This window comes from Rhinoderma darwinii, chromosome 8 (genome assembly GCF_050947455.1).
Source record: "Rhinoderma darwinii isolate aRhiDar2 chromosome 8, aRhiDar2.hap1, whole genome shotgun sequence".
Lineage (NCBI taxonomy): Eukaryota > Metazoa > Chordata > Amphibia > Anura > Rhinodermatidae > Rhinoderma > Rhinoderma darwinii.
In genome coordinates, this window is record NC_134694.1 from 76,797,837 (window position 1) to 76,813,368 (window position 15,532).

At 44.4% G+C, this 15,532-nt stretch overlaps 1 protein-coding gene across 1 annotated transcript in view; it reads right to left on the minus strand.

Moving 5' to 3' along the window:
- THOC2 (THO complex subunit 2) overlaps positions 1-15,532 on the minus strand; it is a 107,299-nt gene that overhangs the window by 44,052 nt on the left and 47,715 nt on the right. The window contains exons 21-24 of the mRNA XM_075835772.1: positions 14,029-14,208; positions 13,652-13,816; positions 11,208-11,483; positions 9,628-9,769 (exon numbers count right to left, since the gene is read on the minus strand). Of these exons, the coding sequence (XP_075691887.1) occupies positions 9,628-9,769; positions 11,208-11,483; positions 13,652-13,816; positions 14,029-14,208 (763 nt within the window). The remainder of the gene's footprint in view (positions 1-9,627; positions 9,770-11,207; positions 11,484-13,651; positions 13,817-14,028; positions 14,209-15,532) is intronic.

Consider the following 15,532-nt stretch of genomic DNA (forward strand, 5'->3'; position numbering starts at 1 on the left):
TTGTATGGTTAGGGTTCCTTTAACAACTAAACGTGAAGTGCAAACTTGTACGAACAGCAAAACGAAAACCTTGTGATGCCATTTAAACATGTAAGCAGTAAAGCAGATTTTTACTTGTTCTGATTGTGCATGTACAGCTTTTTTTAAACTCCAAGATCATGATTGACCTTTAGATTTGTGAATATATTACCAGGTGCACTAAACAATCTTAGGCTGCGTTCACATCTGCGTTGTGGCTTCCGTTCTAGCGTATCCGTCAGAGGACCACAAGAACGGAAGTTAACATTTCCGTCAAAAAACCCATTGATTTTGTTTGAACATTTAAGTCAATGGATGACGAATACAAATTGATATGCCATCCGTTTGTATCAGTTATGCATTACGTTTAATGGATCTGTTTTTTTACTGCACATGCACAGACTAAAAATGAAAGCAAGAAAGATGCAAAGATAAAAACGGAGTATAACTGATGGCAAACTGACACAAACGGAAAGAAGAGAGTCCGTTTTTTTGACGGATCCGGTAAACTGATCAGTCAAAAACAAACATGTTTTACCTTCTGTTGCATTCAGTCTGGCATCAGTCAGTCTGTCCGTTTTTTTAAATTTCAACGGATCTGCTAAAACGGATGCTACAACGCAGATGTGAACGAAGCCTAACATGTAGTAAAGATGAACTATGTAGCCACAATCTCCTAACTTGAGTTATAAAGAGAAGCCATGCAGTATATTACGTGAAAAGGTTACTACAGTTGTAAAGTTCTAGAATAGCAAGTGTTCAGATAATTAAGTTTGAGAGCATATCCTTAGGATAGGACATTAATATCAGATCAGCAGGGGTCCCACTCCCAAATGATCAGGTGACTGGAGGTGCTATTTAGTGTTGGCTGTGCCTGGTATTACAGAATGGTGGTCCTTTCATTCAGCTGACCAGCGGGGGTGCCATAAGTCAGAGCTCCACTGATCTGATGTTGATAGCCCATCTTAACCAGTTGAGGACCGTCCACAGTATATACACGGCACAGGTTTACGCTTGCTGTCTGGGCGATTGGGCAGCTGAACGTCTGTTGCACGGAAGCCAGAGACTGCCAGGATCCCTGGAGAGGAGACAGAGGCTGATTTTACCGCTACTGTTTTCTCTGTATTCACAAAACACAGCACTTAACGAGCGCTGTGTATAGAATAGAGACCGTGTCACTGCCTCTGATGGTCCTATGACTGGTGTAAATAAAAAACAAAAAAAAAACCTCCCCTCACCAATTATTGTCACCCTGACCCAATTACCCTAAAATACAGATGCAATATATAAGAATTTACAGTAGACAAATCACAAATAAAAATTATATTTTAGGGAAACACTATAATATTACCAGAAAAAAATGAGCAAACAAAGTGTAGAAGCCTGAATTGATCAGGAGTAAAAAAAAAAGAAAGAAAAAGAAAAAAAGAAAAAAAGAAGAAGACTGCAAAAATTACGTTGCTAGCCCAACAAATAAAAACGCTATAGCCATTTAACTAACGCATGCTAAAAATGGCTAAGCGGTACCTGGTCCTGAACATGTTAAGTATAGGCCCTCAATATTATAGTCCCAGAAAACACTCTATGACATATTTCCTTCTATATATTACGTACCCTAAGGCCCCATGCACACGACCGTAAAAAACCTCTGTTTTTGCAGACCGCAATTGCGGTCCGCAAAAACGGACCCATTCACTTTCATTGAACGCGGACACCTTTCCGTAGCACTACGGAAGGGTGTCCGTGCCGTGGAAATGTTCCGGGAATTATGGAACATGTCCGTTCTTTTGCATTTTGCGGGCCGTACTTTGTATGGGAGTACGGCCCGAAAATGCGGCTGTCAGTCGGCGGCCGGCTGTGTGCATGGGGCCTTAGCGATTTCCAAGGTGTTATGGCTTCTTCACACCTCCATAAGAATTTTTTGAGGCAGAACGCTTTCACATGACAGTCTCTCATCCCATCCTTAGCACTAAATATACTGCACCTACACAGCCACATTACAGATGGGTGAATAATCCCATACCAAAGTAAAAAGCATTCTAACTATTTTTGCTAAGCCACAGAACTTTATAATAAGTAGCTCCCCAACCTACATTTATCTTGTGAGGCAGACTCCTACACCTTGGCAAAAAAACATCAAAAAAGGTTTTGTTTTGGTTACCATAAAATACTGTAAAATCCTTTTCTTGCCGAGTTCATTAGGGTACATGCTGCTGCCACTAGGAAGCGTAGACTAAGCCATAAGGGGTTTGTTCTTTCTTTACAGACTATACCCAAATGCAGACACTGAGGTAACTAAATTGTATACAAGCAGCAGGAGGGGAAAAAAAATATCCTCTTTTCTCGCTTGTGTCATTAGGTGACGTGGGATATCCAAAAGCAGTCTCCAGGGGAAGGAGCAGTAAACAGAAAAGTAAAAAAAAACACAATGCTTCCTGTATGACCTTAGGACCTAGAGATGCTTCTGAGGATGCTAAGGTGTGCCCCCTGTAAAACTTAGTAAAGGCATGAAGGGAAGACCAGGTAAGGGCTTAACAAACTTGTAAAGCAGAGGCCCGATGACATACTGCCCCTAGAGGCCCTCACAGCTCTGGTGGAATGTGCTGTGACTTTTGTGCTGGAACCTTTCCTTTAGCACAATACGCCTCGCCAATAACCAACTAACAAATAATGGTAGTCTTGGGTGCCACAAGTCAGGTTCAGGTTTTCAGAAGATGAAGGGACCTTCACAAGGATGATAATCAGAGAGAGGATGACCGAGATTTCCTTGGCTGGAGAAGAGCCATGACCGAGGTGAGTACACCTTCATAAAACCATGAGGAACAGTCGACAGGCCGAAGCGAAGAGCCACACATTGATAATGATGGGACTAGACTGCAAAAAAAACGCAGGGTCACACATCGGGATGCGTAGATGAGAGTCCTTGATCTCAACCGAGGAAACAAACTCGCCCTACTCCATGAAGGTGATCACGTTATTCAACTGAAAGGGTCGAACCCGGACAAATAGATTGCGGTGCTTCCGATCCAGGAATAGGCAGACCGGTCCCTTAGTCGGGACCACGATAACATTGGAGTGAGTACCCTAGAACCTCTGCTCCTGAAGAATGGGAACAGTTCTGCTTTGAGAAAGAAAAAGAAAACAAAAAAAGGGCGGGAGTCCTGAAGAGGTGATTCAGAGGAGTGGACAGGAAAAAACAGCTTGAGGGCATGGAAACAAATTCAATTTTGTAGCCCATAGAGACTACCCATGTGATTGAATTATGGCTAGTCAAAAATATGGAAAAAGGATGAGGATGCGACCTATGAAGCAAGCCTGAATGGGAGCTGACCTTCAGGCAGAGGTGGTCCTGTCGTACCCTGTTTGGAGGATTGTTTGGAGAGTGCAGTGTACGCCGGAGGGAGGTGGCTTGAAGAATGGTTTCCTTTTTGTGTCATGCGGTGCTGGCTTTCCTGTGGAACAGGGCTTGGTGAAGCAACAAAAAGTACAGAAAAAGAGGCCCAGACCTATCAGGACCAGAATGCTGGGGTCTATTCTAACGTAAGTTCAAGCTCTCGCTTCTAGTAGCCTCAGAATAATTTCATCCAAACATGGACCAAAGAGACAGAAGTCAGCCAAAGATCCAGCGAGAGAGAGCATTTGGAGGCCAGATCGGCTGTCCAAGTCTTAGGTCAAAAAGTGTGTCGGGTCAACACCAAAAGCGTTGTAGAGCACGCTAGGAACTTAGCTGCGTCTAGAGAAGCTTTGAGGAGATTTTTACCCGCACAGGAAAGTTGGTGAGCCAGGTCCGCTAACTCATCTTGAGGGGGCCGAGGCATGATGCCTTGGCAAAGAGCCCCTTCTATGACCGTGGCCACAAGCAGAACCGGCCAGGAGGGAAGAGCACGCCAAGAGAAGTTAGACACGGAACCCGGCCCGAGTACCGATAAGCCGGGAGCTATGGTAGGAGGTCCTATCCAGTGTAGAAAGGAGTAAGCTAGGGGAAGGATGTCCGAACTCCAAGGGGAAAGGCAGAAGGAATGGAGAAAAAAAAAACATTAAGAGCTAGGGCCCTAGAGGAGACGAGAGGGAGAGAAGGAACATATTCACCTAAGTGGCCTACTCACCCGCCAGGTCTTGATCCTCTTCGCTTCCACTCCCCTGGGGAAAAAAGCAGGGTCACCCCATCAGCATGTCTCACTCTGTCGTGAGAGAATGCTGTGGGGGGGGGGGGGGGGGACAGTGCGGACAAGTTCACTGCGTGACCCCATGTCTGGCGGGTAACAGAGGAGCTATGCTGCTCTGTCCCATTTTGTCTTCAGGAAAGAGGGGATAACAGTGTGATCAAATCAATACTGTTCGCCTTCTTCACAGGGGGGAGACAACAGGAAGACTAAGTCATCCCTGTTTTCCAACCTAAAAGAAAAATACTAAGATACGAAGTGAAAACGGTTTAGCTCAGTGTCTGCCAGAAGGACTTATGCTGTATTGAAAGAGCAAACACGCATGGCCTCCAGTGTCCCCCAATGACATGAGTGATAAAGTTGCAGTCTGAAGCGAATACTCAGGTTTACCCAGTATGCAAGAAAATAATTAAATAAACAAATTGTATGGTTTTGGTGAGTACAGAAACCCCAAACACAGCACAACAGTATTTAAAGAGGCTCTGTCACCACATTATAAGTGGCCTATATTGTACATGATGTGATCGGCGCTGTAATGTAGATTACAGCAGTGTTTTTTATTTCGAAAAACGATCATTTTTGACGGAGTTATGACCTATATTAGCTTTATGCTAATGAGTTTCTCAATGGACAACTGGGCGTGTTTTACTATATGACCAAGTGGGCGTTGTACAGAGGAGTGTATGATGCTGACCAATCACCGTCATACACTTCTCTCCATTCATTTACACTGCAGATCGCGATATAGTTATATCGCTATGTGCAGTCACATAAACACACTATAACGCTACTCATGTGTGATGACAATGAATCTACATTACCTCCAGCCAGGTCGTGATGTGTATTCAGAATCCTGACCACTTCTGTAGCGTCTGTGTGATTTACAGCACAGCACAGCGAGATCTCGCTGTGAATAACAGCTTACAGCGTAATCTCGCGATACTATGCCTGCTATGCTGTAACTCACAGAGACGCTACAGAAGTGGTCAGGAGAATGAATAGACATCACGTCCTGGCTGGAGGTAATGTATATTCATTGTCATGACACATGAGTAGCGTTATAATGTGTTTATGTGACTGCACATAGCGATATAGCTATATCGCGATCTGCTGTGTAAATGAATGGAGAGAAGTGTATGACGCTGATTGGTCAGCGTCATACACTCCTCTGTACAACGCCCACTTGGTCATATAGTAAAACACGCCCAGTTGTCCATTGAGAAACTCATTAGCATAAAGCTAATATAGGTTATAACTCCGTCAAAAATTATCATTTTTCTGAATAAAAACCACTGCTGTAATCTACATTATAGTGCCGATCCCATCATGTACACTATAGGCCACTTATAATGTGGTGACAGAGCCTCTTTAATCCAGAATCTGCACAGAACAGTCTCCATAAAAGTAAAGCCCAACGGAGTGGCGTTAACGATGCGACCAAGAGACACTCTGGCATCATGTTTAGCGCAGCTGTCAAATTACATGTTAATGGCCGGGTAAAACAGCTAAAAAAATTGTGAGGGCCATAAAAAGTGTATTCATTAATGGCTGCACGATTTTGCAGGTAAACAGCTGCTTTACCAGCAATAATGAGCAATATGACCAAAAAGGTTCCCAGGGCGGCTGTCACCCAAATCGTGGCAATGTCAATGCCACTCCGAGTGGCAAAACCAGAAGACCAAAATGGAGGCAACAAACTAGAAAACTTTTATTATTTGTTATAGTTGCTTACTTTATCTCAGCATCCTTGACCTACATCATCGTCATAGAATAGTTGATGAAAAGTCCAGCTAGTTCAACCTATGTATAATTATGTATCAAAATAAATTGTCCTAAGGCTCTAGTCACACGACAGGGTCCGAGTGTCTGCCTATAAACACTTCCGTTTTGCATCCGTTCCGTTTTCCACGGACGATTTTGACCTGTTTTTCATCAGTTTTTTTCCCTGGTCCGCTTTAAAAATGGATGAATTTAATTTGTAAATTTTTTGCCATACATTTCCCTCTGTAGATACTGCCACAGCCCCCTTGTAAGTAGAGCCACACAGGTCCCCTGTAGGCAGTGCCATACAGGCCCCCTGTAGGTAGTGCCACACAGCCCCCCTGTAGGTAGTGCCACATAGCCCCAGTAGGTAGTGCCATACAGCCCCCCTGTAGGTAGTGCCACACAGCCCCCCTGTAGGTAGTGCCACACAGCCCCCCTGTAGGTAGTGCCACAGTCCCCCTTGTAGGTAGTGCCACAGTCCCCCTTGTAGGTAGTGCCACAGTCCCCCTTGTAGGTAGTGCCACAGTCCCCCTTGTAGGTAGTGCCACAGTCCCCCTTGTAGGTAGTGCCACAGTCCCCCTTGTAGGTAGTGCCACAGTCCCCCTTGTAGGTAGTGCCACAGTCCCCCTTGTAGGTAGTGCCACAGTCCCCCTTGTAGGTAGTGCCACAGTCCCCCTTGTAGGTAGTGCCACAGTCCCCCTTGTAGGTAGTGCCACACACAGCCCCCCTGAAGGTAGTGCCACACACAGCCCCCCTGAAGGTAGTTCTACACAGCAACATTTTACATAGCACTCCCCCACATAGATGGCACCCCCCCCCCTACCTTTCTGTAGATAGAGCCACTATAGGGGACCGTTCCAGAAGTCCCTGACTTCAATGTCCATATATTGGAGAGTGAAGTCAGGGACTTCTCCTGGAGCGGAAACACCGGCCACAGCAGCGGGGATTCCGCTTCAGAAGTCCCTGACATCACTGTGTCCATATATGGAGTGTGAAGCCAGGGACTTCTCCTGGAGCGGAATCTCCGGCCACAGCTTCGGCAACGCTGTGGCCTGGGATTGGGGATGGTGCTCCTACAGGGAGCAAAAAAAATACCCTTCTCCTCACATGCACTTCGCACTGTGAGGAGAACAGAGCGAACAAGCGGCAGCAAGCTCGGCCTTCACATTTGAGTGACAGCGGTGCTTTACACGGCCCGATAGACTTCTATAGGAGCAGTGCGGCCGGGAGAACAGCCGAAAATAGGGCATGCATCATTTTTTTGATGGCCCGGTAATCCCGTGTGACAGCTGGGAATCCCTTTCGTGTGAATAGGGCCTAAGTTCAACAGCAAGGAGATGTTGAAAATGGCAGTGTGGCTTCTGTCAATCTTTAATTTATTCAAAACATACCCATCCTATATATGTGCAATATAGAAAGAATAACCCTGTGAGTATTCTTGAAAAAATATATTTAAAAAAAATGAAAAGAATATTAGACAGCTTACGTACACAGATCACTACAAAGTGGAAGCAGATAAAAAATATGTAATTTCAGACTGGTGACTTCATGAGCAGCCGAGGAACCTGTACAGTGAAATAACTCTGCACATGCGTGCCCATATGAAGACCCCTAATGGATCTTCAGAACTATGGGACTTTGGGGCTCAATCCTGGTTTGTTCCTGATCTTTAATTTCATATGCAAAGTTGTTTTGGTTTAAAGATTGAATATTGCCCAAAAGAGCATATAATTGGGGCAAAAATTGACCGCTCAATATGAACACAGACCCACCACTAATAATACCATACATACGACTACGCACGTGTGCCTATAAACGTATGCAATCTTTTAATCCATCAGTCACCCTTGCAAAAATTGTGCACAGTCAAAGATAAAAACAGGGTGTACAACAGGAGTGCTGAATACTGTATGGCACTGAATGCATTGAACCAATTGATTTTACAGAAATTCCTTCATTTTGCAATATATTTTATTTAACTTACGCAAACATTTTCCTTGGCTCATTTTATCTACGAAGTAAGCGTTTTTAGGTAGCTTATCAGCAGATTAAGGGCATGACCACACATGGCGGAATTCCTCCGCAACTGTCCGCATCAATGCCGCACCTAATCCGGGTTGCGGATTACGGCTGCGGATCTGCACAAAATGTGCAGAAAATTGATGCGGACTGGCCGCTGCGGACTGCAGGAAAAGTGCTTCCCTTCTCCCTATCAGTGCAGGATAGAGAGAAGGGACAGCACTTTCCCTAGTGAAAGTAAAAGAAATTCATACTTACCGCCCGTTGTCTTGATGACGCGTCCCTCCTTCGGCATCCAGCCCGACCTCCCTGGATGACGCGCCAGTCCATGTGACCGCTGCAGCCTGTGCTTGGCCTGTGATTGGCTGCAGCCGTCACTTCCACTGAAACGTCATCCTGGGAGGCCGGACTGGAGACAGAAACAGGGAGTTCTCGGTAAGTATGAACTTATATGTTTTTTTACAGATACATGTATATTGGGATCGGTAGTCACTGTCCCGGGTGCAGAAACAGTTACTGCCGATCGCTTAACTCTTTCAGCACCCTGGACAGTGACTATTTACTGACGTCTCCTAGCAACGCTCCCGTCATTACGGGAGCCCCATTGACTTCCTCAGTCTGGCTGTAGACCTAGAAATACATAGGTCCAGCCAGAATGAAGAAATGTCATGTCAAAAAAGCAATACGCTCCGCACCACACATAACATGTGCATGACAGCTGCGGACTTCATTGCGGAACTTAGAATCTCCATTGAAGTCAATGGAGAAATTCCGCCATGAGTCCGCAACCAGTCCGCCACTGCTCCGCAACAGACAGAGCATGCTGCGGACACCACATTCCGCTCCGCAGCCTATGCTCCGCAGCGGAATTGTACGCATCGTGTAAACGAACACTGCGAAATTAAAGTGAAAGTCAATGGAGAAACGGCTCCGCTGCGGATTAACGCTGCGGAGTGTCCGCAGCGGAATTTAAGTGAAAATCCGCCATGTGTGAACCCGCCCTAACAGAATTCTTTACTTCAGTGACTCCTTTCAGAGAAGAAACTAGAAGTGAAGTTACAATGTGCTCAGTTCTATTTTGATCCCATTGTGGAAAAGGAGGACTCTCATATTACTCAGCCTATCTAGACATGTACTTGCTGATGCAATGTACATTTATGAAAAGGTACAAAAATAAAATCACATGAATGCGATTTCACACTACTAGAACATTTAACCTACAGAATGCCAGTGATCAGCTCACTCATAGAACTGAAATTCTATATCCGTTAAGTTAACTTTAAAAAAATGTAAAGTTTCTAAAAACTCCATTCAATCACTCTTTAGTAGCAGCTTCATAACAGCCAATGGCCACCATTCCTGAACCCACAGGGGTTGTCCACCCAGCTGTCACTGACTTTTGAATGCCAAAGCTGGAAAGTATTTAGGGATACTTCTCATGTGCACATACAACTACTTGTCATACACTGTAATATAATGTCATATCTGACACCGTTTTCAAAGAAAAAAAAACAAAAAAATAAAAAAAAAACTTTTTTTTTTAAACCCATCAAAAATAAAATTGTATAAAATCCGTGTCTGAATAACATTGTTACATCATGGTACATGGAAAGTCAAGAGATGAAGGTGTAAAGAAAGCTTGTGATGATTTTTTTGTACTCACGTGCCAAAAGCCAGTTGTCCTTCTCCAGTTTCATTCTCTGCAGAATTCTAGCCACATGCTCAGACTGCTTCTTCTCTTCCTCTACCAGCTTATCTTGTAAAGCAGTGCATCTTTCTTTTTCTTTTTTCTTTTTGTTTGGAGCCTACAAAATGTATCAAGTAATTTTGAGAATTTTTTTTTAAAGTACAGTACTTTTTACCACCCTTGGGCAACTACAGATGTATATAGCCCGAAACCTGTAGGTCTAATCTGCAAATTGTGGGCCTTTTTCAATTCCTATATATGGCATGAGTGGGCATGCTTTACCTGGTGTTATTGTTACCCTTACTTCGGTTGAGTTTCTAGAGATAAAAAAGCAGGAAACACATGAGGGCGAGAGGGCAAAGGAGCGCGAGAGGGCAAAAGGAGCGCGAGAGGGCAAAAGGAGCGCGAGAGGGCAAAAGGAGCGCGAGAGGGCAAAGGAGCGCGAGAGGGCAAAGGAGCGCGAGAGGGCAAAGGAGCGCGAGAGGGCAAAGGAGCGCGAGAGGGCAAAGGAGCGCGAGAGGGCAAAGGAGCGCGAGAGGGCAAAGGAGCGCGAGAGGGCAAAGGAGCGCGAGAGGGCAAAGGAGCGCGAGAGGGCAAAGGAGCGCGAGAGGGCAAAGGAGCGCGAGAGGGCAAAGGAGCGCGAGAGGGCAAAGGAGCGCGAGAGGGCAAAGGAGCGCGAGAGGGCAAAGGAGCGCGAGAGGGCAAAGGAGCGCGATAGGGCAAAGGAGCGCGAGAGGGCAAAGGAGCGCGCGAGGGCAAAGGAGCGCGAGAGGGCAAAGGAGCGCGAGAGGGCAAAGGAGCGCGAGAGGGCAAAAATCAGGAAGCGCGGGAGCGCGAGAGGGCAAAAAGCAGGAAACACAGGAGCACGGGAGCGCGAGAGGGCAAAAAGCAGGAAACACAGGAGCGCGAGGGGGCAAAAAGAGCGCGAGGGGGCAAAAAGAGCGCGAGGGGGCAAAAAGAGCGCGAGGGGGCAAAAAGAGCGCGAGGGGGCAAAAAGAGCGCGAGGGGGCAAAAAGAGCGCGAGGGGGAAAAAAGAGCGCGAGGGGGCAAAAAGAGCGCGAGGGGGCAAAAAGAGCGCGAGGGGGCAAAAAGAGCGCGAGGGGGCAAAAAGAGCGCGAGGGGGCAAAAAGAGCGCGAGGGGGCAAAAAGAGCGCGAGGGGAAGAACAGAGAGGGAGAGCAGAGGGCACAAGCAAGAGAAGGGTGGAAACAGAGCACCCTTTACCCACATACACTATTTCTGGAGACAAGATTTGAGAACTCAGGAGGCTTCTGAAAATTTAAAGAGCCTGCAGGACGGGAAAGAGGGAAGTTTGCTGGAAAGTTAAGAGGCCACTTTACCGATATAAGATATATTACACATTTTCAGCCATATATTCTAATGTACTACTGATTTGAGAAAAAAGAAAACGACACTTTAATTGCCAGTCCCCGGTCTAGATGACAAAGGGGAAAAAGGGGAAAAAAACTAAACGTTGCGACAAACTCAAGGGCCAACAAATCAATTTTTCAAGCGGAAAATAAATAAATCAAGAAGAAACAGAAGTTTTCAATTTACCATTTCAAGATTGTCATCAATGGCTTTCATTTGTATCCTCAACTTGTTGATTTCTCTGTTGTAGCTGGGCGTTGGAACGGCAAGGTCATACATTGTCAAGGACCAAAACGTGGCATAAAACTGGGGGCTGATGTCGTCCCACACTTTAGGAGGGTGCAAGGAAATGACAGCTTCGTGGACAGGAGCCATGACAACTTCACAGGATGAAATATATTTGTGCACCTTATGCTGCTGTTTGTTTCCCTTCTCAGTTTTCTTCAGCTCATCATATTTGGACTAAAGATTTAAAAATCAATATAAAATTGTATTACCACAGAGTCTCACACCTACAAGAAAAGAAACGCAATCCAACAGCTTTCCCTACGGATTTCAGAATATGCAAAGCAAATTGGCTTCTTCTCGCTGCCGTTTTTGAGAGAGGCAGTTTCATCATGAAGTGTTAACCCTCTCACTACCAACTTCACGGCGAGTATATTAAAATAATTTATATGCTTTATGTAATCTTCGAGGCACAGAGATATCTTATGACATGTAGATCACATTACAATTATTGCAGGAGACTGCACTCCATGCGCCACTGGATGGTGCCTCCGTATGGCACTGTATTACAGAAATAGTCTATGCTTTTAAAACAGAATACCTCCAGAGCCAGATTCACATGTGCAGTTTTTTACTAAAGCCTGGAGTGCACCATAAAAGAAAGTAAATGTATAAAATTTAGACTTGTATACCTCCTCTTTTTGCATTAACTCAGGGTTTAACCTCTTAACGCCGAAGGACGGATATATCTGTCCTCTGCAGCTGCTAGTTCGCGCAGGACAACGGATATATCTATCCTCAAATCGCGTGGGCACTGCCAGTGTACCCACACGATCAGCGGCAAGAGCACGGCTGTTATACACAGCCTGGCTCCGGACGCAACTGCCGGAATCGAAATGCGCCCCGATTGCGGCAGTTTAACCCATTAAATGCTGCTGTCAATAGCGACATCTAATGTGTTTGACAGAGGGAGGGAGCTCCCTCTGTTGCCCCATCGGCACCCCCGCAAAGAAATCGCGGGGCGCCGTCGGGTTTCCATGGCAGCCGGGTGTCTAACAAAGGCCCCCAGGTCTGCCTTTAGCAAATGCCAGTTTTACACTGACAGGCAATAATGCTTTGGTATACTAAGTATACCAAAGCATTATATATGCGATCAGTAGATCGCATAGTGAAGTCGCCTGGTGGGACTAAAAAAAAAAAAAATTTAAAGCAGTTAAATAAAGTTTGTGGAAAAAATAAATTTACAGTCAAAATCAAATAAAACTACTTTTTATTGCCCAAAAAGTGGTTTTATTTAGTAAAAGTGTCAAAACAAATAACACAGACATATATGGTACCCCCACGATCGTAACGACTTGAACAATAAAATGAACACATTAATTAAACAGCCGGATGAACGGCGTCCAAAAAAAAAAACGCAAAAAACGGCACAATTCTCTCTTTTCTCCCATTCCCCACATACAAAAATAAATCTTTAAGTCCTATGTACCCCAAAATAGTACTAATGAAAACTACACCTTGGCCCAGAAAAATCAAGCCCACATACGGCCACATTGACGGAAAAATAAAAAAGTTACGGCTCTTGGAATGTGGCGATGCAAAAACAAGTAATTTTTTCCTAAAAGTGTTTTTATTGTGCAAACGTAGGAAAACATATAAAGCCTTTACATATTTGATATCCCCGTAATCGTGCCGACCCATAGAATAAAGTGAACATGTTATTTACGCTGCATAGTAAACGGCGTAAATTTATAACGTGAAAATCAATGCTGGAATAGCTGCTTATTTTCAATTCTCTCCTAAAATAAAGTTAATCTATATATTATAAGCAGCTAAAAATGGTACAATTACAAAATACAACTTGTCCCGCAAAAAACAAGTCCTTATACGGCTATGTCGACGGATTAAAAAAAATGTTACGACTCTTCTTGGAATGCGACCGTGAAAAAACAAAAAAATAATCCTTGGTCATTAAGCGCAAAATGGTTTTGTCAAGGGGTTAAGCTAATATAAAAACCACAACTTCATTAAATGCTGCATGTGCGAATCCATATGTGAATACTGCATCCGATGGAGGCATATGAAGGTACAGTAGGGCCACATACACTTAGCCTTTAGCACATGCCTTTCCGATCAACAGGCACATGGGAGGCTGCCAGGAATCCCAGCTACCATAGGTCAAAGTTAAATTTACAGAGGAAAACATAATGAAAAAAAAAAAGTTAAAACTGATGGTTTCGCCAATATCTCACACTATAACACCTCCATAAAGACAAATGAGAAAGTGCAGGTAGCAGCCTCTACATTTGAGAAGCTGTTCAGTGGGCATACTAAGCCCCCACTACTTTGAGCAATTGGTAACCGGTAAATGGGTATTATACACTTTCTTGCAGAGCATTACTTACTGAAATGTGATGTGCATACATTGGTCTGGATAAGAAAAATGCAGCATCATGAGGAGTGTGATACTCATTGCATAACACATCTATTGAAGGAACACGTTTTATGTAATCTTCTGTGCTTAGATTAGATGCCAGAAATCCACCAAACTGAACTAGTGTGTCATGACACTGAAAGAAAAAATGGAAAAGGAACAATTTCTGATATCACAATTATATACAGTAATGCACCATGACTGGCATAAAATGCTAAAAAAAAACAATACAGTTTAGATAATCAGTCTGCAAACTGTGCAACTACAACTGCCAGCATAGCCAATGGTCTAGATGGGCCCATTTGCCATGGTTACTATACGGTAAATGATACGGCAGCGCCGACTCACCTGATCATAGAGCTTCCCCACCAGCTTTAAATGTTTCTCTCCTCCCTCCTGGAAAACCACTCCATTCCTCTGCTGGGCCATTAACAGGCACAGTGGAAGAGCCAGGTCATGATCCAGCAAAGCATCTTTTAACCTCTGAGAGGATTTCTTAGTATTTCTAATTTGTCCAAAATAACCACCCTAGGAATAAATAAAATGGAAATGATTGAAACGAAATAAAAATAAAAAAAATATATAAAAATAAAAGATCCAATTTTGTACTCCTAACGAAACGTACAACTAAAATTTACAGAAAATGAGGTCAATAAAAAATGTTAAATAGGTACCTTAAATTGCTTGGCAACCACTTAAAAAATTAAGAACACCTATATGTTCTGACGTGATCACAGAATGTTAAATCTACTATACAGTCGGAAAACGCACCAAAAAAACAACCGAAAATGCCTCCCATTGATTTGAATGGGAGGCGGAGGCGGTTTTTTTTTTTAGCACGAGCGGAAAAACCATCTCGCGGGAAAAAGGAAGAGACATGCCCTATCTTCGGGCGTTCATGTCTCTGACCTCCCGTTGACATCAATGGGAGGCATAGAAAGCGTATTTTGCAGCGTTTTTTGCCCATCGGCGCTCAATGGCCACCGGCGAAAACCGCCGCAAAAAACGGCGTGCAGGCAGAGCAAAATCTGCCTCAAAATTCCAAACTGAATTTTGAGGCAGATTTTCTGCCTGCAAAAGACTCTGTGTGAACCGAGCCTAAGTGGTTAAGTGGCCAGGATTGGATTTATCCCTGATCCTAACCGTTGCAGTGAAGTTTTAGCTGTAACAAATAGCCGACACCAGCCAAGTATGAAGTGGGCTCAGCCCGTGAGCCCACTCACTACTTCCCCTAATCGGCTATGATGTAACCCTATGTCAAATGTCGGCAAGGGGCTAAAAGGGGTGGTACAGGAGTAGAAATACAGGACTACTGCCTCGTAAAAACGGTGCAGAGCCTGTCCACTGGTTGTGTCTGGTATTGCAGCTCAGTCCTTTCACTTCAAATGGAGCTGAGCAGCAATACCAGACATAACCCATGGACATGTATCGTGCCATTTTGTTTGAATCCTGTACAGTGCCGTAATTTGACACTTACAGAAGTCTATGGAGTCCTACCTCCATCGAATGTCTTATTACAGAGTATTATTCTCCGATAGAGTAATGGAGCTATTATATGGGGGCACACAGAGTGCCAGCGGCTCCACAGCATGGAGCTGTAGTGACCTTACAGGCTCCAAGAACGCGGCTAAGTAACTGGTTCAACCAATGTAGGCAAACCAAAACTTTTAGATGGTTTGGAGATTAAAATTGGTGGTTTGTGATACCATATTTGAGAGAAAACTTGTTAGCGCAGTGGAGTAGCCTGAGCTCACCCCTATTTTTGGGTTCTTTCCAACAGCACTTGCACTGGAGAAAGAAAACGGATGCCTGCCGGGACACAAAAAAAAAAACACACCTTCTTTTCCTTCAT